Here is a 23,472-nt window from a genome sequence, read left to right as displayed (position 1 = left end):
TCTACTGAACTACTGTACCAAAACATCCTTTTGTGGCAGGGTTATTCAAACTCAAACTACATATGATATGCTGGAATTGTAGTGTTCACTTGCCTGCACACTCCTACACTCGCTGCCACTCCACCAGAACACATTATTCTGATAGGAACAGTGGAGTAAACACTCTAACCAACCACAGTGTCTCTGCAAAGAGCACCTTACTTTATTGCAGGACACATACATAACAGTGTAGCCTATCATCATCTCCATCACTGCTACCTGGTGTACTGGATACTGTCATTACACACTCGAGCAGGAGTAACACAGCAGCATTAGCAGAGAGACAACAAAAAAAGCAACCCATAGAGATCGATCACAAGGGGGCTATGTGTCTCCAAACCTCAGTGCCTATTCTGTGAGATCAAGGGGCAGGGTTATAATATATAAATATATGCCAGGCGGCTTTATCCAAAGCAAGTTACAGTCATGTGTGCATACTGTACATTTCACGTAAGGGTGGTCCCGGGAATCGAATCTACTATACTGATATTGCAAGTACCATGCTCTAACACAGGGTTCCCCAACTGGCGGCCCGCAGGCAAGTGATTATATTTGGCCCCTCTTTTTTGTATTGTTTTATTGTTGGACAACAAAAAAACAGTAAATCAGATCCAAGTATTCCCACGCATTATAGAGAGATATGTGTGATCGTATACAAACGTAAGAAAGGTTTAAAATGATTATATTTGAGTCAAATATTATATCTGTTTGGGCTTCTTGCGGTCAGTTTGCAGTCTACAAGTGATTTGTTTTCTGGCCCCCTGACCATCCGCTCAAGAAAAAATCTGGCTAAATCTAGTTGATGATCCCTATTCATTACAATATATTTCTTGTCTCAATGGACTTTGGGTGTTGCCACAGGAAGTCATTTGGATTCATCTTTTTGCCCTCGCTGGTGCAGCAGACGATATATCTTCCACTAATACAGGAGTATTAAAGGCCCAGTGGACTATTAAATAAAACTATTAATATAAAAAAAATAATAACGATTTTTCAGGAGCTTCTTACAAAAAGCTTACCTTCATCCAAAAGATGTAGGCCTCCGAGATCTGTTGGACGGGCACGCCATCTAGTGGGTTGTTGAAGATCTGCTAAATATTGAATTTTTAAATCAATAACCTATATCGGAAATGGTAAAAAAAAAGTATGCTTTCTAGAGTTAACAAAAATGTGACCAAATAAAGGAATGCTATGATAATAATACTAGACCTATCTGCTGCTAATAGGCTGTATAGCGTATTAATTGGTGTTACAAGTGAGGCCTCGTCCTAAAGGCCTTTTGGTCAGAGCTACGTCATAACGTCAAAAAGTTAATAGGCTAATAATAAACTATAACCCTAATTATTTATCGCCTCTGAAGGGCCCGGGGGTTCGATGGGAGTCTGGTTACAACGGTGTTCCTTTCTATAGTTTAATCAGAATCCAAGTGAAGTTAGCCTGGCTGACGCAACTCAAGTGAGTCTCCACTAAATACATCTGGGAAGGGTTGACTGTTGTCAGAATAAACGTCTCTAATATCAAGTATCAAGTAGATGACTTGCCGCCTAAAGGTTAAATAAATAAAATAAAACATGTCACATAATAAAGTCTCAGATATAAACTACATATATCTGTGATTATAAACTTTTTTTTCTTATTACAAAACCGTGGCTACAGGAAGATTTACAGGTGAAATGTTGTGTATGTCTATAAGCCCTGTATAAATAAACTAGGTCTATTTCATAGTCGATTACAAACAAAGTATTTCAGCAAGCAGACCATAAATTCTTGTGCGCGCGTACCCGTAATCCTTTGCGCATGCACGGCACTGTTCGTTTGAGTTCACTCCTGCAAAGTTATGGCGAACTTCCATCGCTGCTCACGCGCTGCCCGCATGCTCAGTGCTGAGCCGTTCGCGTATGTCCTGTGCGCGTTCCCGGTTTGGAGAGGTCGGTGCCATGTCCACCCCCCTAGGGGAAAAGGTGCTTTGTTTCTCAAAGCTATAATTCAAGAAAACGGACTAAATGTATCGGTGAGTATATTATTCTCTAACACGTGTATGACAGGTGTGTTTCGTTTTCTTTCCGTATTCAGAATAGGATGATTCAAGTGTGAATTATATTAGGGTTGGGGGAAATTCATTGAATTCATTGTATCACTCTATGGAATGTGTACTGTTCATCGAGGAACAATAATGATTTGGGGGATTTATTTGGAGTTCGCTGACCTAACAATTCTGCAAATATTGAAAATGCAGTTCTGATACCACAACACAACTGAGAAACTGTAACTTTGAATAGTGAACAGAAATATTTATTTATCGTTATATATTTACTAATTTCAAACGTATTATTTCAAAGATTTGAGATGAGATGGGTCCCTGTTGCTTTTTTTGCAGAACATTGTTCCATGAATGATCTGTAGTTGGAAATTCAACTTGATTCAGTTAAATCTTCGTTTTTAAAGAGCTTGGTCTCTCATTGCTGATATTCCTAAAATGACTGGATCCACCTCTGTATCACTATTCCATCATAAACATTGTTGGTGTAGTGAATTTGGAGGTGTGGGAACTGCAATCTGGGACAGAATGTGGCCCTTTGTGAGGGGGAACAGAGATGTTTACATTAAGCCTACAAAATGTCTCCAGGCTCTAGTATACTGTGTCTCACTACAAAAGAATCAAAGATGGTGACCACAATACTGATGGAGATGCATTAGGATCAAATTGAGAAATGGCAGAGCACACCCCCTGTGATCTAACTAAAGGGGTAAATTGACTAAATCAGTTTGATGATCAGTCTGAGGTTCTAGTGCAGGGATCATCAACTAGATATTCAGCCATGTGCCGATTCTTTCTTGAGTGGATGGTCAGGGGACCAGGGACATACTTACAAATTATTTGAAGCCTGCAAATTAACCGCAAGAAGCTATTTGACTAAAATATAAAAATCTCAAACCTTGCTTACATTTGTATACAATCACATACAGTGGGGCAAAAAAAGTATTTAGTCAGCCACCAATTGTGCAAGTTCTCCTACTTAAAAAGATGAGAGAGGCCTGTAATTTTCATCATAGGTACACTTCAACTATGACAGACAAAATGAGAAGAAAAAAATCCAGAAAATCACATTGTAGGATTTTTAATTTATTTATTTGCATATTATGGTGGAAAATAAGTATTTGGTCAATAACAAAAGTTTATCTCAATACTTTGTTATATACCCTTTGTTGGCAATGACAGGTCAAATGTTTTCTGTAAATCTTCTGGTGTCCTTTGACAGCTCTTTGGCCTTGGCCATAGTGGAGTTTGGAGTGTGACTGCTTGAGGTTGTGGACAGGTGTCTTTTATACTGATAACAAGTTTAAACAGGTGCCATTAATACAGGTAACGAGTGGAGGACAGAGGAGCCTCTTAAAGAAGGAACAGGTCTGTGAGAGCCAGAAATCTTGCTTGTTTGTAGGTGACCAAATATTTATTTTGCAAATAAATTCCTTAAAAATCCTACAATGTGATTTTCTGGATTTTTTTTCTCATTTTGTCTGTCATAGTTGAAGTGTACCAAAGATGAAAATTACAGGCCTCCCTCATCTTTTTAAGTGGGAGAACTTGCACAATTGGTGGTTGACTAAATACTTTTTTGCCCTACTGTATATTCCTCTATTATGCGTGGGAATACTTTGGAACAAATTTCCAAAATCAAAATCACTTGGAGCTGATTTGATGGGGTTTTTTTTACAATCTTTTATGTCCAACAATAAAGAATTCAAAAAATATAAAGTACCAGTTAAAAGGGCAGGCATACCTACTCATTCAAGGGTTTTTCTTGATTTTTTACTATTTCTACATTGTAGAATAATAGTGATAACATATAAAAAAAACTATGAAATATCACATATGGATTCATGTAGTAAACAAAAAAGTGTTAAACAAATAAAAATATATGTTATATTTGAGATTCTTCAAAGTAGCATTTCTTTGTCTTCATTACAGCTTTGCACACTCTTGGCATTCTCTCAACTAGCTTTATGAGGTAGTCGCCTGGAATGCATTTCAAATAACAGGTGTGCCTTGTTAAAATTGAATTTGTGGAATTTCTTTTCTTCTTAATGCGTTTGAGCCAATCAGCTGTGTTGTGACAAAATAGGAGTGGTATAGAGAAGATAGCCCTATTTGGTAAAATACCAAGTCCATATCATGTCAAGAACAGCTCAAATAAGCAAAGCCATGAAGCTCAGCCAATCATTCAAATTTCAAGATCTCTGAAAGTTTCTTCAAGTGCAATTGCAAAAACCATCAAGCGCTATGATGAAACTGGCTCTCATGAGGACCGCCACATGAATGGAAGACCCAGAGTTACCTCTGCTGCAGAGGATAAGTTCATTAAAGTTAACTGCACCTCAGATTGCAGCCCATATAAATGCTTCACAGAGTTCAAGTAACAGACACATCTCAACATCAACTGTTCAGAGGAGACTGCGTGAATCAGGCCTTCGTAGCTGAATTGCTGCAAAGAAACCACTACTAAAGGACACCAATAATAAGATGAGACTTGCTTGGGCCAAGAAACACAAGCAATGGACATTATACCAGTGGATATCTGTCCTTCGGTCTAATTAGTCCAAATTTGCAATTTTTGGTTCCAACCGCTGTCTTTGTAAGACGCAGAGGAGGTGAACAAATGATCTCCGCATGTGTGGTTCCCACCATGAAGCATGGAGGAGGAGGTATGATGTGTGGGGATGCTTTTCTGGTGACACTGTCTGTGATTTCTTTTAGAATTTAAGGCACTCTTAACCAGCATGGTCACCACAGCATTCTGTAGCGATACGCCATCCCATCTGGTTTGCGCTTAGTGGGACTTATGTTAATTTGTTTTTCAATAGGAAAATGACCCAACACACCTCCAAGCTGTTTAAGTGTTATTTGACCAATAAGGAGAGTGATGGCATGCTGCTTCAGATGACCTGGCCTACACAATCACCCGACCTCAACCCAATTGAGATGGTTTGGGATGAGTTGGACCGCAGAGGGAAGGAAAAACAGCCAACAAGTGCTCAGCATATGTGGGAACTCCTTCAAGACTGTTGGAAAAACATTCCACGTGAAGCTGGTTGAGAGAATGCCAAGTGTGCGTAAAGCTGTCATCAAGGCAAAGAGTGGCTACTTTGAAGAATCTAAAATATGTTTTGATTTGTTTAACACTTTTTTGGTTACTACATGATTCCATATGTGTTATTTTATCATTTTGATGTCTTCACTATTATTTTACAATGTACAAAATAGTAAAAGGTAAAGAAAAACCCTGAAGAGTAGGTGTATCCAAACTTTTGACTAGTACTGTATATATATTTTTTGGTTCAGAAAACTTGGGGGGCCAAATAAAATCACTGGGCCACCCATTGGGGAACCCTGTTCTAGTGGTTGTGGTTCCTTTATTTTTGTAATCTTAGGAATTATTCCAGAATATTCTTTGGTCAGATGAGTGAAGGATGTATTAAACCATTTGAAGATTGAAGTACTACAATGTTACGCATTACACACTATAGGCTGGTAGGGCTGGCCAGGTTAATGAATAGTGTTGGTGTAATGAACACGAGGGGAGACAGAGAGCTGGTTTCAAAGTGCAGGGCGCAGAAGGTGTTTATTGCAAAGGACCACAGGAGGAGGCAGTTAGCTGGGTCCAGGGGCAGGCAGAAGGTCATACACAGGAGGTCCAAAAGGGCAACAGTACAGGCAGGGAGATCAGGCAATAGGTAGATAACAGGAAATCCAATAGGCTACAGTACAGGGCAGGGAACAGGCAAAAAGGTGTCGTTAGTGAGGCAGGCAAAAACTATCACACATGGGAGGAGTAAATCACAGGGGGAAAAACCAGAGCTCTGAAAGACGTGTGTCACAAAACAAACAATACCTCACAGTGATGGGGTGCAAAGTACTGAACTAAATAGTGTGTGATAATGACATGCAGGTGTGTGAACAGGTGATTAGAATTCAGGTGATTGGGATCTGGAGAGTGAGCTGTGTTCGGGGGATCTAGGTGTTTGAGAGTGTGAGCTGGAAAGTGAGCTGCGTTCATGTCCCGCTGGTATAAAGGATTTGGAGACAGGCGCAGGAATACACAATAGGGGTTTTTAATACACCCAAAACGAACACGTTTCCAAAAACACTTGGTTGTACCCAAACAAAAGAGCGAGGGTCAACCTCGTTGAACGACACCCGTAATACACAATATATGAAGCAGGCAGCATAACAGCTGCACCAACGCATAGGTGCTCACACCACCAATGGACATGGGAACCATAACCGACAAAGACAGCGGGCACATATACAACATACTAATCAGGGGAAATGGGAACCAGGTGTGTGTAATCAGACAAGACAGTCCGGGGTTGGTGATAACGAATCCCGCTCAGTGATGCCTAGAAAGCCGGCGACGTAGACCTCCGGAACTGGTGAACAGAATGAGCAGCAGTACCGGGGGGGATCCGTGACAGTTCAGGGGATCCACGTGTTTGAGGGTGTGAGTTGGAAGCAGACGTTACAGTTTGGCCCAATGGATCTGCCCACAAATACAGAATAAAACAGTCATCTGTCTATCAAATCATCTTTTTGCAATGGAAACGTGTGGAGAAACCAGTCAAAACTCCACCCTGAGTGAGTGCCTCTGAAACCAACAGGCTTTAAAGAGACCGTTGGCCATTGAGGAGAAAAGGAGTCAGAAATGCTTGATTGAAAGAGGGGTGAAAGAACTGTATGATTCGGCCAGTGTGTCTCAAATTAATCTGCTTAAAGAATTACAACATTCCAAATCAGAATGTCATATAATCATCTGGATCAAAATGTTGGTTGGGAATGTTGTAATTCGGTAATTCCTTTGCACATAGTGACTGCATAAAAGCTGTGTTTCCATGGTGTCTCTCCACTGTATGAGTACCAACTAATTCCAAAGCTATTATGCTATACCTCTTGGCCTCTTATAGTAGTAGTGACAGACGCACACACACACACACACACACACACACACACACACACACACACACACACACACACACACACACACACACGGCTTCCAGGTAGGGCAATGCTAGGACAGGTACTGTATGTTGTGTCGTCTTGTTTTACACATCCTGTGTCAAATCTACTCACTGTGATAAGACCATCAGAAGTACATTACAGATTCGCACAACTAGGACCCGAGAACCCCAAAAGGGTAAGAGGGTAGACAACGGGTATAGTTTATTTTGAAAGGATATTGTTTATTTTGCTATGTGTATATTTGGATCCTGAACAGCTGGCCATAGAGTATGTCAGATACCAAAAACACAACACTCACATAACTCTGATTAAAAGCTGTTGAGAAACTCTGGTTTGGATCTGAAATAGGTTATAAAGCATTCACATCATTTATCATGGGTTTCTTGGTTGGATGTGGTTGCACCGGGTCAAAAAAGTGTGAAACATGCAAATAACATGTTAATCTCTTCCTATTTTGTATGATTATATCATTTTAGGTTGAGATTCAGATGTTATGATCAACTAACTGTGTTGTATTAATGGACAGTACGTACTCTGCTTCAGTAAACGGAACCAACACAACGGGCTTGTCCACTGATAGCTTCCTATGAATTCAGATAAAGATCAGAGTTCTGTGTGGTTAGGAGGTGTTTCATATTTAGTAGCCAAGTCACAGGGCATGTTCTCTGTGGTTTGTGACGCACAGTAGGCTATGTCTCACTACGTGGTTGCCCATGGTCGAAATGGAAGTGGAAGTATGTCGTTTTCAGACAGCTCCTCAGCTAACACTTCTTTCAGGATGTAACCGCATGTCTATCAATCAACTGTCTGTAACCACAACACTACAAACCACTAATGACCAACTCCTCCACAGATGAGCGATCAGCCATAAAGGCCAAGCCCAGACAACCAGAACCCTGGTCTGATCAGAATCCCTTTCTCTCCCCCTGTTGCCGACTGCCGACGCCCTGGGACCCGTCGTCGCCATGGAGACGGTGGTGATCGTGGCCATTGGGGTGCTGGCCACCATCTTCCTGGCCTCCCTCATTGCCCTGGTGGTGGTGTGTCGACACCGCTACTGCCACCCCCACCACCTGCTGCACCACTTCAACTCCAAGTCAGTGCCTAGTATAACTACTAGCTACATACAATACATGTGGGAGGGAGGGGACGGTGGCATCTTGGGTCGCCTAGTTTACCTAGCTAGCTTCATCTGGGAGGGTGAGGGAGGGGACGGTGGCATCTTGGGTCGCCTAGTTTACCTAGCTAGCTTCATCTGGGAGGGGGAGGGAGGGGACGGTGGCATCTTGGGTCGCCTAGTTTACCTAGCTAGCTTCATCTGGGAGGGGGAGGGAGGGGACGGTGGCATCTTGGGTCGCCTAGTTTACCTAGCTAGCTTCATCTGGGAGGGGGAGGGAGGGGACGGTGGCATCTTGGGTCGCCTAGTTTACCTAGCTAGCTTCATCTGGGAGGGGGAGGGAGGGGACGGTGGCATCTTGGGTCGCCTAGTTTACCTAGCTAGCTTCATCTGGGAGGGGGAGGGAGGGGACGGTGGCATCTTGGGTCGCCTAGTTTATCTAGCTAGCTTCATCTGGGAGGGGGAGGGAGGGGACGGTGGCATCTTGGGTCGCCTAGTTTACCTAGCTAGCTTCATCTGGGAGGGGGAGGGAGGGGACGGCGGCATCTTGGGTCGCCTAGTTTACCTAGCTAGCTTCATCTGGGAGGGGGAGGGAGGGGACGGCGGCATCTTGGGTCGCCTAGTTTACCTAGCTAGCTACATCTGGGAGGGGGAGGGGGGGAACAGTGGCATCTTGGGTCGCCTAGTTTACATAGCTAGCTACATCTGGGAGGGGGAGGGGGGGAACAGTGGCATCTTGGGTCGCCTAGTATACCTAGCTAGCTTCATCTGGGAGGGGGAGGGAGGGAACAGTGGCATCTTGGGTCACCTAGTATACCTAGCTAGCTTCATCTGGGAGGGGGAGGGAAGGGACGGTGGCATCTTGGGTCGCCTAGTTTACCTAGCTAGCTTCATCTGGGAGGGGGAGGGAGGGGACGGTGGCATCTTGGGTCACCTAGTTTACCTAACTAGCTTCATCTGGGAGGGGGAGGGAGGGAGGGAACAGTGGCATCTTGGGTCGCCTAGTTTACATAGCTAGCTACATCTGGGAGGGGGAGGGGGGGAACAGTGGCATCTTGGGTCGCCTAGTATACCTGGCTAGCTACATCTGGGAGGGGGAGGGAGGGAACAGTGGCATCTTGGGTCGCCTAGTATACCTAGCTAGCTTCATCTGGGAGGAGGAGGGAGGGAACAGTGGCATCTTGGGTCGCCTAGTATACCTAGCTAGCTTCATCTGGGAGGGAAGGGACAGTGGCATTTTGGATGGTTATGGGTAGGGCCCTGAGTTTGTCCAGACCAGGAAAACTCTTGGCTCTAGTGATGAGGTATGTGGCCTAGACCCTATAGTGCATTAGATGGTGGTAACGGGTCCTGGATATAGCTGATTCAACTGTATCCCACTCTTACCCAGGTCCAATGGACTGACCTGCTGGTTTGAAGCTATAAATCTATGGATTGAACAGAGCGACTTCACAGCACTAAGGTCAAAACGATACATGGGATTAATACTAAGTCAACATACAGGGGCAAAGTTCTCGAGCCAGTAATGTCTCTCTGTCTCACTCTCTTGTTCTCTCACTCTCCTTCGTGTTCCCCCTCTCTTTCATACACACACGCTTCTATTCAGAATACATTCCCTCCCTCTCACACACCTATTCAATACACATTCTCTCTCTTTCTCTCTCACACACCCTCTCTTCCCTTCATCAGAACCTCTCTGCTTCCCCACAGACCCAATGTTGACCTGATCGGTGCCATGGAAACCCAGAGTGAGCCGTCTGAGCTGGAGCTGGACGACGTGGTCATCACCAACCCTCACATCGAGGCCATCCTGGAGAACGAGGACTGGATCGAGGACGCCTCGTACGTCTGCCATATGCCAGGAGTAGATCAGGCTGGCTGTTGTAGCTATTCGTATATATATATATATATATATCCTTCCATGGTTACAAGTGTAACAACTTCGATCTTTGATCATAACATCATCAAGTTCAAATAGGTGATACATCTCTGACATGATCATACAATAATGAACCCTTATTTAAAGCTATTCTCTCTTTCTTTAACAGTGGCTTGGTTTCGCATTGTATATCCATCTTAAAGGTAATGTCTACGTGCTGTACACCCTGCATGAATACATTGTTTTCATTAGGATCTAACTCAATGATATTTACACGCTCTCTCCTTTGGCAGATCTGCCACACCCTGACTGAAAAGCTGGTTGCCATGACAATGGGCTCAGGCGCTAAGGTGAAAGCCCCAGCCAGCCTCAGTGACATCATCACTGTGGCTAAACGCATCAGTCCCAGGTAACTGTCAGGTTATACAGCACCATCACACAACCCTTACAATTGTCTGACCGTCCTACATCCTTCATGACCTCCCATCGTCCTGTGCGTGTCTGTAGGGTGGATGATGTTGTGCGATCCATGTACCCTCCACTGGACCCCATACTCCTGGATGCCAGGTAGCTAATGAAGTTTTCTTTTGTTAGATAACATCATTTATAATATTTTGAGGGGACAAAGATAGCCCGGGCAAATAGACAATATAGATCATAGCTCTGCTGATAGAACTCATATGATGGTCTGAACTGACCAACAAAGGGACTATAGGTGGGGATGGTACAATATAAGCCATGGTAATCAGACGGACTTGTGCGTCAATGTTTCCCTGTCCAGTCTTGATGGAGAAATTCTACATGCCCTTTGTCTATTTTGTCTCCTCAGGGCCACCGCCCTCCTTCTGTCAGTCAGTCACCTGGTGCTGGTGACCCGCAACGCCTGTCACATGTCTGGCAGCATGGACTGGATTGACCAATCACTGCACGCCGCTGAGGATCACATGGTGGTGCTGCGGGAGGCGGCGCTAGCGTCCGAACCGGAACGGAGTCTACCTGGAATAGACGTGCAGAGAGAGCAGGCCATCTAGAACACACAGACACGTACATACGCACACGCATACACTCCTTCTCTATACATTATACACATCTCGGGCACATTCTCAATGCTCGATAAACACACAATAAGAAAACTCAACACATTCCCACTTTCCCACTGCCGTTCTGTGCTGATTTACATACAGATGGGTTGCCAGATAATAGAATAGAGCTGGTTTTAGAAACCGACAGGTGCCAGATCCTTGTGCTATTTTCCTCTTGATCCTTTCACTTTTATCATGTTTCTGGTTTTGTATATAGTTATGTATAACCATAATGCATGTTATGATTAGGATCTATATAGGTTTTATGTTACACTCTCAGATTCATATTGTCTTGTACGTAAGTGCAGAGCTCACTGAGATAGGCTTGTGTGTAGTTGTTGCCATGGACGACTGGCCCCTTGATATTCATTCCTGAGTGTCTTCCATCTCCCAGTGGTGAGCTGTAAATCCGCCCCGTTAGGAGTGCACAGTCACATGGAAGCTTAAATTTAGTCAACTAATCCATGTGGGGGGAAAACCCTGGACACCCAATAGGACCAAAGGCAGGGGAAATACATGCACATCTACTCAGAGCAAAACACGCTTACTCAGAGCAATACACTCTTACTCAGAGCAATACACTCTTACTCAGAGCAATACACTCTTACTCAGAGCAATACACGCTTACTCAGAGCAATACACGCTTACTCAGAGCAATACACGCTTACTCAGAGCAATACACGCTTACTCAGAGCAATACACTCTTACTCAGAGCAATACACTCTTACTCAGAGCAATACACTCTTACTCAGAGCAATACACTCTTACTCAGAGCAATACACTCTTACTCAGAGCAATACACTCTTACTTAGAGAAATACAGTCTTACTCAGAACAATACACTCTTACTTAGAGCAAAACACTCTTACTTAGAGAAATACAGTCTTACTCAGAGAAATACACTCTTACTCAGAACAATACACTCTTACTCAGAGCAAAACACTCTTACTTAGAGAAATATAGTCTTACTCAGAGAAATACAGTCTTACTCAGAGAAATACACTCTTACTCAGAACAATACACTCTTACTCAGAACAATACACTCTTACTTAGAGCAAAACACTCTTACTCAGAGAAATACACTCTTACTCAGAATAAAACACTGCTACTTTTTGTTTTAGAACCAGGAGTCAAGACAAGCCTCCGTACCAGCTGAAGGTGTTGGACGGCTTTATGCAGGTCCCTGTTGCGTTTGTTGGGCGGATGAACGATTTAATTGGCTGTTATCGTAAAGGGAGGGTCAAATGTGTGTGTATGGGGGAAGGTTTCTTTGTGAGCCGTGTCAAATGAGGTGGAGGTGAATTTGTGTGCCTTGTGCTGACCGGTGGTGCGATGTTATTGGAGCATGGCTAGCTGCCTCCCCATGCATGCCTAATACCATAGCTAGAAGTGAAACCCAAGAGCAGTAATCACAGCATAACCCAGCTTTACACACACACACACACACACACACACACTGTCCAGCCCTAACACAGCTCACAGAGCTGCAAACACTGCGCCACACACTCGAGCTTACGGAGCAACTGTAACAGAGCTCACACGCTGCTAACCTAAGGAGCAACTGTACACAGTGATACACACACTTACGCAAAGAGACAGCGTCGATACTGTAAACGTACACAAGACTTTATGGGCAAAACTACACGGTTAAACACACGGTCAAGCTTAGAGACAAATCAGGCGGGTTTTTTTCACACGGTCTTCCTGAGAAGACATGCCTTTTGTGCCTTTGTTCCTTCTTATAATTCAAGCTCTGAAATTCAGCCTACGAGAAGACTGCCAGTATAACTGCAGCCTACATCAGATAAGCAGAGCTCTGTGATGGAACGATATTGATTAAGATGAAACATGAAAGAAAGTGGCCACTCCTTTTATTTTCCTGGTTTCCGTCGTTTATTACAATTGATTTTTGTTGTTGTTGTACGTAAGCATGTTTCGCGATGTTTCCTTACCCCTCCTCTTTTTCAACTTTCTCTTTACATCCTCCATTGATTTGTACAGGTAAATTAAAGTTTCATAGGAAAATGTGTAACACTCTTTCTTCTTCTTTTTAGTTAACATTTCTGAGGGGAATCCATAGTCGGTAAGAGAAGCACACACTCGTGTAAGCTCTAGGAATAAGAAAATGGATCCAGTTGATTGATTGGGGATAAGGATGGTTCTGTCCTGCTGTTTGACGGTATAGGCAGTCTTGTCTCTCTGCAAGCGAGAGCGATTGGCTGAGAACGAATAAGGCCCTAGAAGCACCATACAGAAGACATACAGATACAACTTAGAAACAGCTACTAAGAAAACGCTGTACGCAATTGTCATCACCTGACAAGAAAATATAATTATCTTGAAAATAGAAAATACAACAACAAAAAATATCTCAGGATATGTTGACATAAATGGGATCTTTTTGTGTTTGTTCAGGTTTTCAATAGTCCTTTGCTTTTTTTCAGGCTGATTTGTTTCCAGTTTGGGAGGAAGTCATACTCATCTCTCTTCATCTCCAAAATAGTCTGAAACATATAAACAAACAAACCTTACTAGCATACTGGAGAAAAGCAAGCATCCACTGGTCTTAGGGATGAACGTTTTTGTGAAATATTTACACAGAAACCCTACATAAGTCACATTTTCTCTTAAACCATCTGTTTTTAATCATCTCGAGACTACCACAGGAAGACATTTCAATTGGCCATATCAGAACACAGCCACCATTAAGACGTCAGTGGTGCGCCCCTAGTGGCTGTCAGGTGTAGCTGCACCCTGTTTTATATAATGTCATAATACTGTACATAACGTTCAGCAGACAAATGTATCCAAAGTGTGCATACATAGTCCGTGCATACACTTTCATATGAGTGGCCCCAGTGAGAATCAAACCCATTTTCCTGACGGGGTCATGCTCTACCAACTGAGCCGCACAGAACTAGCGTGTTTGTGTGTCAACCTGGAAGTTGTGGTCGGAGAGGTATATCTCCAGGCGCTGGGGGTCCACTCCCTCTGGCAGAGGGGTCTGCAGCAGCTCCTCTAGGGGGTACTGGGTCTTACTGAGCTGGGCCAGGGCGTCCTGCACCAAGGTCAGCTTGACCCGCCCGGCCTCCCCCTGGACAACATCGTTCACAAGTCAGGATATCTAAATCCAAAACATACCTGGCTTTGAAAGACAAAGACCGTGGTGTTGCTATGACACAGCAGTCTTTACCCAACCAGATCATACTGAACTGGGTTTACTGCTGGTGTGAAGTTATTACCGATGATGCTACTGATGCGTACGGATGCTATTATTGATAATGATAGTGATTGTGAGGGGGAGGATGAATAGTCCTCTTTTCCTGTACCTGCGTGGTGGGTGTAGGTCTCTTCTCCCAGCGAGGGAAGACGTTGGTGAAGGTGAGGGGTTCTGCTCCGTCCTGGATGAGGTAGGCCTGAAGGGGGCGCCTTGGGTTCCTCTCTAAAACAACACACCGCAAACCATCAGAGAAACAACAGAACAACTTAGCCCCTAACTACAGCATATCCCCAACACACTCCTGATACTGACCAACAACCATCTAAACACCTCAGATTAAAAGCTGGACCTCGAAGCCACTTCCTCTGCATTTTTACTTCCTCTACTTATTCCTCCCCTCTAATCAAGGACTGTTTTGGACCTAGGACACCAGGTGGGTGCAATTACCAGCAGTACTCTGGAACTCGTGGGGTAAGATGTATATACCCCTGATCTAAACCATCAACTATTATATTAGCTGCCTTGCTTTGTCTACTGGCTCTCACCTTTGCAGTACTGGAGCACTGTCTGCATGGCACACCTCCTCTCGTTAGCCCAGCGGATACAGGCTGAACCAGCGGTCTCACTGTCCTCAGGCTCACCTGCCTGCCACAGATACAGCTCCATACAGTTATCCAGCAGGAACAGGGCTGGGGAGGGATAAGAGAGAGTTAGAGAGAGCTGGTCCTGGGGCTGAGTTCACAAACCTGTTCTACTAACACACTGAAGCCTCAGTCAGGACCAGAACATCCGCTCAATCAGAATAAAACAAATTACAAAAGAGTTAAAACAAAACTGCATTGCTTGTTGGGAGACACAAGCACAAAGCAAAATGCAGTGCTATCTGGCCCTAAATCGACACTACACCGTGGCTAACTATTTGACCATGGTTACTGATCAAAACCTTAGAAAAACCTTGACAGAGTACAGGCTCAGTGAGCACAGCCTTGTCACTGAAAAGGTAGACACAGGAAACCTGGCTCCCTGTAGAGGAAAGGCTGTGCAACCACTGCACCACAACAGAACCTGAGACGGAGCTGCATTTCCTGACAAAATGTTTAGAAAAAATTTAAAACAATTAGAGTGTAATTTCCCCAAATTTAAAACCCTTATTCAAGGTTTCAAAGACCTCTCTGATGAGAATAGGCTACCTGTCCTGTTGGGCGAGGACGTGGAGAGCTGTGGGTTGGCAGCGCACTACATTGCTGCCTGCAATAAGATGAGGGACAGTGTCTGACAGACCAATCAATCTGCACATGTCCTCAACTGTATGCTTATTGTTATTGTTGAATGTATGGTTATTTTGACCCTTGGTTATTGTTGTTACTGTTGTCCCGTTGACACATTTGATTCTTATTATTTTAATATTGTAAATATCCTAAATACATTTTGGCAATATGTACATTGTTACGTCATGCCAATAAAGCAAATTGAATTGAATTGAGAGAGAGAGAGAGGGGAGGGGGAGCGTTAGAAAGAGAGGGAGGGGGAGCGTTAGAAAGAGAGAGGGGAGGGGGAGCGTTAGAAAGAGAGGGAGGGGGAGCGTTAGAAAGAGAGGGAGGGAGGGAGGGAGGGAGGGAGGGAGGGAGGGAGGGAGGGAGGGAGGGAGGGAGGGGGAGGGAGGGAGGGTTAGAGAGAGACGGAGAGAGAGAGAGTGAGAGAGGTGAGAGGGAGCGTTAGAGAGAGACAGAGAGAGAGGGAGAGAGAAAGGGAGCGTTAGAGGGAGCGAGAGAGAGGGAGCGTTAGAGAGAGAGGGAGCGTTAGAGAGAGAGGGAGGGAGGGAGGGAGGGAGTTAGAGAGTGATAGAGAGAGGGGAGAGGGAGCGTTAGACAGAGAGAGTGAGAGAGAGGGGAGAGGGAGCGTTAGAGAGAGACAGAGAGGGAGAGAGAGAGGGAGCGAGAGAGAGGGAGCGTTAGAGAGAGAGAGGGGGAGCGTTAGAGAGAGAGAGAGAGGGAGCGTTAGAGAGAGAGAGAGGGAGCGTTAGAGAGAGAGAGGGAGCGTTAGAGAGAGAGAGAGAGGGAGCGTTAGAGAGAGAGAGGGGGAGCGTTAGAGAGAGAGAGAGGGAGCGTTAGAGAGAGAGAGAGGGAGCGTTAGAGAGAGAGAGGGAGCGTTAGAGAGAGGGAGAGAGAGGGAGAGAGAGGGAGAGAGAGATGGGCAGAGAAACAGTGAGAAAGGGAAAGAAAATGAGGGATATTAGGTGAGTGTTTTGTACTTCAAGTCCCTGTGATAACAATGGAAGTTTTGTTTATGAGTGCCTGAGTGCATACATATGTGTTTGGGCATTGAGCAGACACTCACCTGGCTGTGGCACAAAGTACAGGCTCTCCTGGACAAAGGGCATCGCCATTACAACCCCTGGCAACCGGGCAGGGCTCTGCAGCTCCTCCCCCTGGAAGGTTCCGGAACGGGTGCTCAGATGGAAGAGGCGTGGCGTGAAGTTATACTTCCCTGGATCTGAGCGATAACAACCCACAGCATCTCATCACATCAACCTCTCGAACTTTCAGCACTTAGAGAAGTTCAGCTTCTTTATACCTTCTTTATTAGTCATTTGTGTGTTCATTGTCCAAACAGAAATGACAAGATTATGTTATAATTCTGTAATTGCATCAAAGGGTTGTTTAATGCAACAGAATAAGGGGTTGTTAGAACTCTCATCTGTGTGTGTTCTACTGAGGATGGGCCTCTGGAAGATTTACGATGTCTTTGGGTGATACCGCATTCCAGATCATGAGTTAATGTTTCTGTTCTATAAGGTACCAGGGAGAGATGACCCCAGGGACAGACCCTGGTCTCTACAGAATGAGATATTGTCTGCTGTGAATTCTAAGTATATTTCATACTAGTCTTAACCTTGTGACCCATTCCATACATCTGTTGTTTGTCATGTAGCCTGAAGGGGGTGTATCTTGGCTATAAAAAGACCTTTGTACTTTTGTCTCGAGGCTCTCAACGAATCATCTGAGGGTGATTCGTCGACCAGTCATCATTAACGTAGAGCACTCAATCGATACACTTTATATGTGTGTGTTGTATTGACCTGCTCTCTTACTAATAAGTGAATTAAGACTTAGTTTAAGTATAACTCTTACTTGTGTGATAAGTTTGTCTCTCCTCATTTGATAGCAAAGAAATGAACCACCATATCATTTAAAAAGAAGACATTTGGGCTGGGATACCTGTTCAGGTTATTCTGAACTTTCAGGTATTCCGTTAAATACAGTGCCGTGAAAAAGGTATTTGCCCCATTGGTAATTTTCTCTACGTTTGCATATTTTTGATATTGAATGTAATCAGATCTTCAACCAAAACCTAATATTAGATAAAGGGAACCTAAGTTTACAAATAACACCACAAGTGGCATACTTATTGTATATATTTAATGAACAAAGTTATGCAACTCCCAATTCCTTTCTGTGAATAAGTAATTGCCTCATTACACACAATAACTGGCTGTGCCACCTTTAGCTGCAATGACTTCAACCAAATGCTTCCTGTAGTTGTTGATCAGTCTCTTACATTGCTGTGGAGGAATTTAGGCCCTCATACCAACGGTCAAGCATGGTGGCAGTAGTGTGATGGTTTGGGGATGCTTTGCTGACTCAGGTCCTGGACGTCTTGCCTTAATAGAAGGAACCATGAATTCTGCTCTGTATCAGAGAATTCTACAGGAGAATCTCGGTCTCTAAGTGCAGATGAGCTATACGGCAAGGCACTGATCCAAATCACACAATCAAGTCTACATGAAAATGGCTAAAAAGCAACAAATTTTACATTTTGGAAGGGCCTAGTCCAGACCTAATCCCAATTGAGATGTTGTGGCAGGACTTGAAATGAGAAGTTCGTGCTTGAAAACCCACAAATGTTGTTACCGCATAGAAGAGCGGGCCAAAGTTCCTCCACAGCGATGTGAGAGACTGTTCAACAACTACAGGAAGCGTTTGGTTGGAGTCGTTGTAGCTAAATGTGGCAAAACCAGTTATTGAGTGGAAAGGGTAATTACTTTTTCACACAGGGACATTGGGTGTTGCATAACTTTGTTCATTAAATAAATGAAGTACGTACGTCATTGTTGTGCTATTTGTCCACTCAGGTTCCCTTGATCTAATATTAGGTTTTGGTTGAAGATCTGATGACGTTCAGTATCAAAAATATGTAAAAGTAGAGACATTTAGAAAGGAGGAAAATACTTTTACACGGCCCTGTCTGTCAAGGTGTGTTTTCTCCAGGTATGAACAGGAGCTGAGAGGTGTGTACCTTGTAGCATGCAGTCATAGGCCTTCCTGTCCTGCTGCCCAATAGCGTTCCCAAACTCCACAGGCTCCGCCCCTTCCTCCACTTCCTGCACCCTCGAAGGGCTTTCACTGCTGAGGCCCAGTTCAGGAGGGCACCTAACACACAGACAGCAGAAAGCACACATACCCACGTATCAATACTGTTTGCATTCCAACAAATTAATACGCACAGCAGCACAGGAACACATCCATGAAGTGAGGACTTACATCTGAGTGAGTCGCTCCACAGCCCTCTTGCCTGCCTCCCGGGAGCTGGCGTGGACCTTACTGCCATGCCACAGGTAGAGCGCCCCCTGTTGACTGTTGAGCAGTACGAGAGAACCTCGGGAGCGCAGGCTGCCACAGCGACAGTCCACCTCCAACAGACTGGCCTCCTCAGGCAGCTCCCCACGCACACAGAATAGACGCCAGACTCCTACAGGACATAGTGAGATTGCAGTTAGGAACACAGGTCTACACAGAACACATAGACACACACCCCACCTAAATTAGAGGAGGTAAAGCCAAGGTAATATCCCCACCTGTGTTGTTGGTGGTGTCCGCTCGGCAGCCTTTGTGGATGACCAGACCTCCCTGGAAAAGCTGAAGGAAACATGGAGGCTCCTGCCCCTGAGGCACCATCACCTTCAACAGGACAACAACAACAACACAGGTTGTAACATCAGTCAACGAGCCTACTGTACTCAACAACCAAAGACATCCTTCTCAGCAATAACACTGGTTTAAACGCAGGCCTCTGAAATGCTAGGCAGGTTTAACGACAGACATCCTATAATTTGCATGTCCTATATGTGATTCTATGGTTTTAACTGAGGCTATGGGTGGTTTAAGAGTTGAATTGGAAGAACCACCCACCTGTGTTCCCTCGTGACTCCTGAGGGCTGACGCGCCTCGCCCATTGATACTGGAGTGCCGGCCCTGCCAGATGAAGACAGCAGAGCACTCCCTCCCAGGCTGCCCGCTTTGATCCGCTGGGCTGAGAGTATAGGTCCAGCGGACCCGGTATGTGTCTCCTTCATGCAGCTGCCCTGGGCTCTCCAGCTGGGCCTCGCTGTCCTCAAACTCCTGAATGTGCCAGGTATCCACGGCAACAGTGCTCAGCTCCACCTGCCGCCCATCCTCCAGGGGTACGATACCATGCCCCCTCTGAACGTCCACCCCCCCCAGGACTGAAGGGACCACCCCGTCCCCTGGCACCGCCACCCCCTGCCCTGCCACCAGCGCCTTGGCATCACACGCACACAGAGACACACACTCTAACTGCTGCTGGGGCTGCTGGGGCAGGGGACTCTCCTGGGGCCACACTGGCATGGCAGTCTGCACAGAGAGACACATTAGAGAGAGGAAAGGAGAGGAGAAATACAGTCAAAGAAGATCAGGCATCTTTCTCACAGTCACTCTGAATCTGTACAGGATGGGTCCTGTTTGGCTTTGAGTCATGTGTTTCGCACCTTGACTCGGGTCCGGTACCCCCTGTATATAGCCTCGTTATTAGTATTTTATTGTTACTTTTGTTTATTTAGTAAATATTTTCTTAACCTTTTTTTCTTACAAGGTCATGTTGGTTAAAGGGCTGATAAGTAAGCATTTCACGGTAAGGTCTACAGCTGTTGTATTCAGCGCATGTGACAAATGCAATTTGATTTGAATTGATCTTTCTCTAACTAACATGTGCCTCCTCCACCACCATTGCAGCGGCCTCCTCCTTATCTCCAGCCCAGTCCAGAAACTTCTCCCTGAAGAGGGCTGTCTCCTTGTGCTCAGAGACACAGCCAAACAGAGCCCAGCCGGGCCGTCTTTCACCTTGCCTGTACACAAATCACACACATAATGTATCAATGAATACAACAGTATGTATTTAAATTAGGTATTTTACTATGTAAGCACATGTGTGGTGTGTACCTACGGCTGTATGCTGGGGTTGCAGTGTGTGGGGTCCAGTGGGTTGACCCTACAGTTGCTGTAGTCGTAGGGACCACCCCACACCTGCTGGGCCAGCTGTACAGCCACACTCCTGTCGCCAGGGACAACATCCTTCCCATGCCACAGGTACACCTCGCTGCCAAAGTCAAACACCAGGGCCTGGTAGAGAGACAGGGGAATAAACAGGCAGAGAGAGAGGCAGGAGACAGAAAGAGAGACAGAGGCAGAGAGAGAGAACTATTCAGAGATCAGATACTATCTGTAGTGTTGTAATCTTTGTATTGAGTTAAAAACCCATTGATTGATATGTAGCACCAAGGCAGCAATGGATGAGAAGCCACAGAAACACACAGGGGGATCCAAGGAGGGACTGACCTCAGTGGATCCCAGTAGGGAGACAGTGGGTATGGCTGCCCAGGCCTGCTCATGGGGTACCAGTCTGTTCTCCACCAGCCTGTACAAACAGTTAGACTCCACCACCCCACTCTCATACAGCTCATCCTCTTCTGGGGCTCCCGCTCCTACAGGGAACACACACATATACAATCACACATACAGTACACAAAGACAGACGCAAATGGTCACTTACTGGTTTCTTGCATACTTACTTTCTTGGTTTCTTACTTACTGACTGATTGACTGACTGACTTACTTAATTACTTAGTTTACTTACTGACTGACTGATTTAGAATACTGACTTACTGAGTATCGTAGTTTACTGACTGACTTTGTTTACTAACTTACTGACTGACTTAATTACTTAGTTTACTTACTGACTGATTTAGTTTACTGACTTACTTAGGTTACTTACTTACTGACTGACTGACTTACTGAGTCACTTAGTTTACTTACTGACTGACTGACTTTATTAGTTAGTTTACTGACTGAATGACTGACTTAATTACTTAGTTTACTGACTGACTGACTGAATAACTTAGTTTACTGACTGACTGACTCAGTTTACTGACTTGATTACTTAGTTTACTTACTGACTGACTGATTTAGTTTACTGACTTACTGAGTGTCTTAGTTTACTGACTTAGTTAACTTACTGACTGACATAGTTTACTGACTGAGTGACTTAGTTCACTTACTGACTGACTGACTTAGTTTACTTACTTACTGACTTACTTACCTAAAAGGCTGTTCTGGTTGTTTTAATAGGATTTTCACATAGTTTGTACAGTTCTTATGGTTTTGTCTACTGAGTGACAGAGTGGTTGGTGACAAGTTCTAGTCCGACCTCCATATTGTGTCTTTCCTCCCAGAAGGTTCCAGAAGTCAGAGGCCAAGCTGTTGTCAGTATTGACCCCCTCCTCTAGGTGGATGACCCCACAGGCCCGGCAGCCCAGATCCCCCTGGGTCTGGATCAACGATGCCAGCTCTGACGCCTGGACAGAGACAGCAGAAGACAGGGAAACATCATCACCAGTTATAACTGACACGAATCAGTGGCTTCACATTGTGTTTAAATGTAGGATGTAAAATGTACTTCAATGGTATTATTCAAACACCACATATGGTTTGAATTACAGATGAATAAGACACCCAACGGGAATCCCTCATGAACAGTACAAGCCAGGGATCTAGTTAGTCAAGGAATAGAGAGTAGACAGTCAGCATGTGATACAATGTGTGTGTCGCGTCGAAGTCGTACCTTGGCTTTCTCTGCTGTGTTGGCGAACTCTCCGCTCCAGAGGATGCAGTGAGTGGGTGTGACCAGCAGGAAGCAGTCTCCACTGTTCAGAGACCTGGCTGTGGGCTCCACTAGACGCACTTGCACATGATGCCAACCTGGCACCGTAGGAAACACACACACATGTTGATTAGAGAGTTTGTATCCACACACATATCCACATATGCACACTCATAAACGTAATCATATGCACATGCACACACACACACAATCTGTACCGACCTTTGATGTGAATGAGCATGAGGTTGCTGATGGGCAGGTTGTTGTTGTTGTTCGTCATTGACTCTGTGGAAGTGACATCACGCAGATCGACATTACTGAAGTCCTCTGTACTGGCCAGACCTGCAGGAGTTGATTCAGCCATGTTGGAATTATTGGCCACTGAGGGGTAGGACAGACATGGGACAGAGAGATCAGAGATGAGAAAGTCAGAAACAGTATATAAGCAGATTGAAAAAGAAAAGAGAGAGCAAGAGAGAGAGAATGAAATATAGAGATATCGAGAGAGAGAGAGAGAGAGAGAGAGTGAGAAATTGATAGAGAAAAAGAGATATCTCTCTGGTATATGTTAACGTCACTCACTCTTCTCCACTTGTGTCCTGTTAGTGTTCATGGTAGCCATGGTGACTCTCTCTCCCATGAAGTCCTGTCTGATGTCATCGCGGGCCGCCAGAGCACGCAGAGGGTTCCGGGAGCCCTGGGTCCTACGGGACGGACGCACCGACCGCCTGTGCTGCGCTACTTCTGATGTCAGCCTGCACGCACGCACGCGCGCACAACACACACACACACACACCACAAAGAGGCATTAAGACACAAACACCCACAATGAAGACAATTATACAACTAGATAGAAGTGTACATGTAAACACAAACACACAACCACACACACACACCCTCCTCCCACACACACACTAATCCCCCTCCCCCCCCCCCCACACACACACACACAAACTCACATGGGTGTGTTGGTCTGGCAGAGGGCACTGAGGTCCTGTTCCGGGTCAGTTCCAGTGGCAGCACCAGCCCCAGCAGCGAGGGCAGAGGGTGTGGGAGGCAACACCTCCCTGTAGAAACCACCACACGTCTCCCGGTCATCAGGAGTCATGACCTCCTTCCCCCTCCCTGAGGTCACCTCCAGGGGCGTGTCCTGGGGAGTGGCTGTGGG

At 45.1% G+C, this 23,472-nt stretch overlaps 2 protein-coding genes across 3 annotated transcripts in view; one reads left to right on the top strand and one right to left on the bottom strand.

The window, feature by feature from the left end:
• The first annotated feature begins 1,962 nt into the window (after positions 1–1,962).
• LOC135538731 (transmembrane protein 98-like) lies at positions 1,963–13,163 on the top strand. Of its 2 annotated transcripts, XM_064964640.1 has the most exons (8): positions 1,963–2,050; positions 7,908–8,150; positions 9,562–9,633; positions 9,882–10,013; positions 10,220–10,253; positions 10,344–10,459; positions 10,558–10,617; positions 10,880–13,163. In XM_064964640.1, the coding sequence occupies exons 2-8, from the start codon at positions 8,020–8,022 to the stop codon at positions 11,079–11,081; spliced, it is 747 nt and encodes a 248-aa protein (XP_064820712.1). In that variant the 5' UTR covers positions 1,963–2,050; positions 7,908–8,019; the 3' UTR covers positions 11,082–13,163. The 2 variants fall into 2 exon arrangements, with proteins under 2 accessions (XP_064820712.1, XP_064820713.1); XM_064964641.1 differs by lacking the exon at positions 9,562–9,633.
• LOC135538732 (supervillin-like) overlaps positions 13,153–23,472 on the bottom strand; it is a 26,172-nt gene continuing 15,852 nt past the window's right edge. The window contains exons 16-32 of the mRNA XM_064964642.1: positions 23,264–23,465; positions 22,887–23,059; positions 22,527–22,685; positions 22,266–22,402; positions 21,852–21,999; positions 20,984–21,129; positions 20,592–20,767; positions 20,355–20,493; positions 19,541–20,002; positions 19,207–19,309; positions 18,893–19,100; positions 18,648–18,781; positions 16,689–16,844; positions 14,897–15,040; positions 14,461–14,573; positions 14,070–14,225; positions 13,153–13,635 (exon numbers count right to left, since the gene is read on the bottom strand). Coding sequence (XP_064820714.1) covers positions 13,543–13,635; positions 14,070–14,225; positions 14,461–14,573; positions 14,897–15,040; positions 16,689–16,844; positions 18,648–18,781; positions 18,893–19,100; positions 19,207–19,309; positions 19,541–20,002; positions 20,355–20,493; positions 20,592–20,767; positions 20,984–21,129; positions 21,852–21,999; positions 22,266–22,402; positions 22,527–22,685; positions 22,887–23,059; positions 23,264–23,465 — 2,849 coding nt within the window. The 3' untranslated portion in view covers positions 13,153–13,542. The remainder of the gene's footprint in view (positions 13,636–14,069; positions 14,226–14,460; positions 14,574–14,896; positions 15,041–16,688; positions 16,845–18,647; positions 18,782–18,892; positions 19,101–19,206; positions 19,310–19,540; positions 20,003–20,354; positions 20,494–20,591; positions 20,768–20,983; positions 21,130–21,851; positions 22,000–22,265; positions 22,403–22,526; positions 22,686–22,886; positions 23,060–23,263; positions 23,466–23,472) is intronic.

The sequence above is a fragment of the Oncorhynchus masou genome, unplaced genomic scaffold (assembly GCF_036934945.1).
Source record: "Oncorhynchus masou masou isolate Uvic2021 unplaced genomic scaffold, UVic_Omas_1.1 unplaced_scaffold_29___fragment_2___debris, whole genome shotgun sequence".
In the NCBI taxonomy this organism is placed as follows: Eukaryota; Metazoa; Chordata; class Actinopteri; order Salmoniformes; family Salmonidae; genus Oncorhynchus; species Oncorhynchus masou.
Note: the sequence above shows the minus strand (reverse complement) of the source record. Positions and strands in the feature narration are given on the sequence as shown.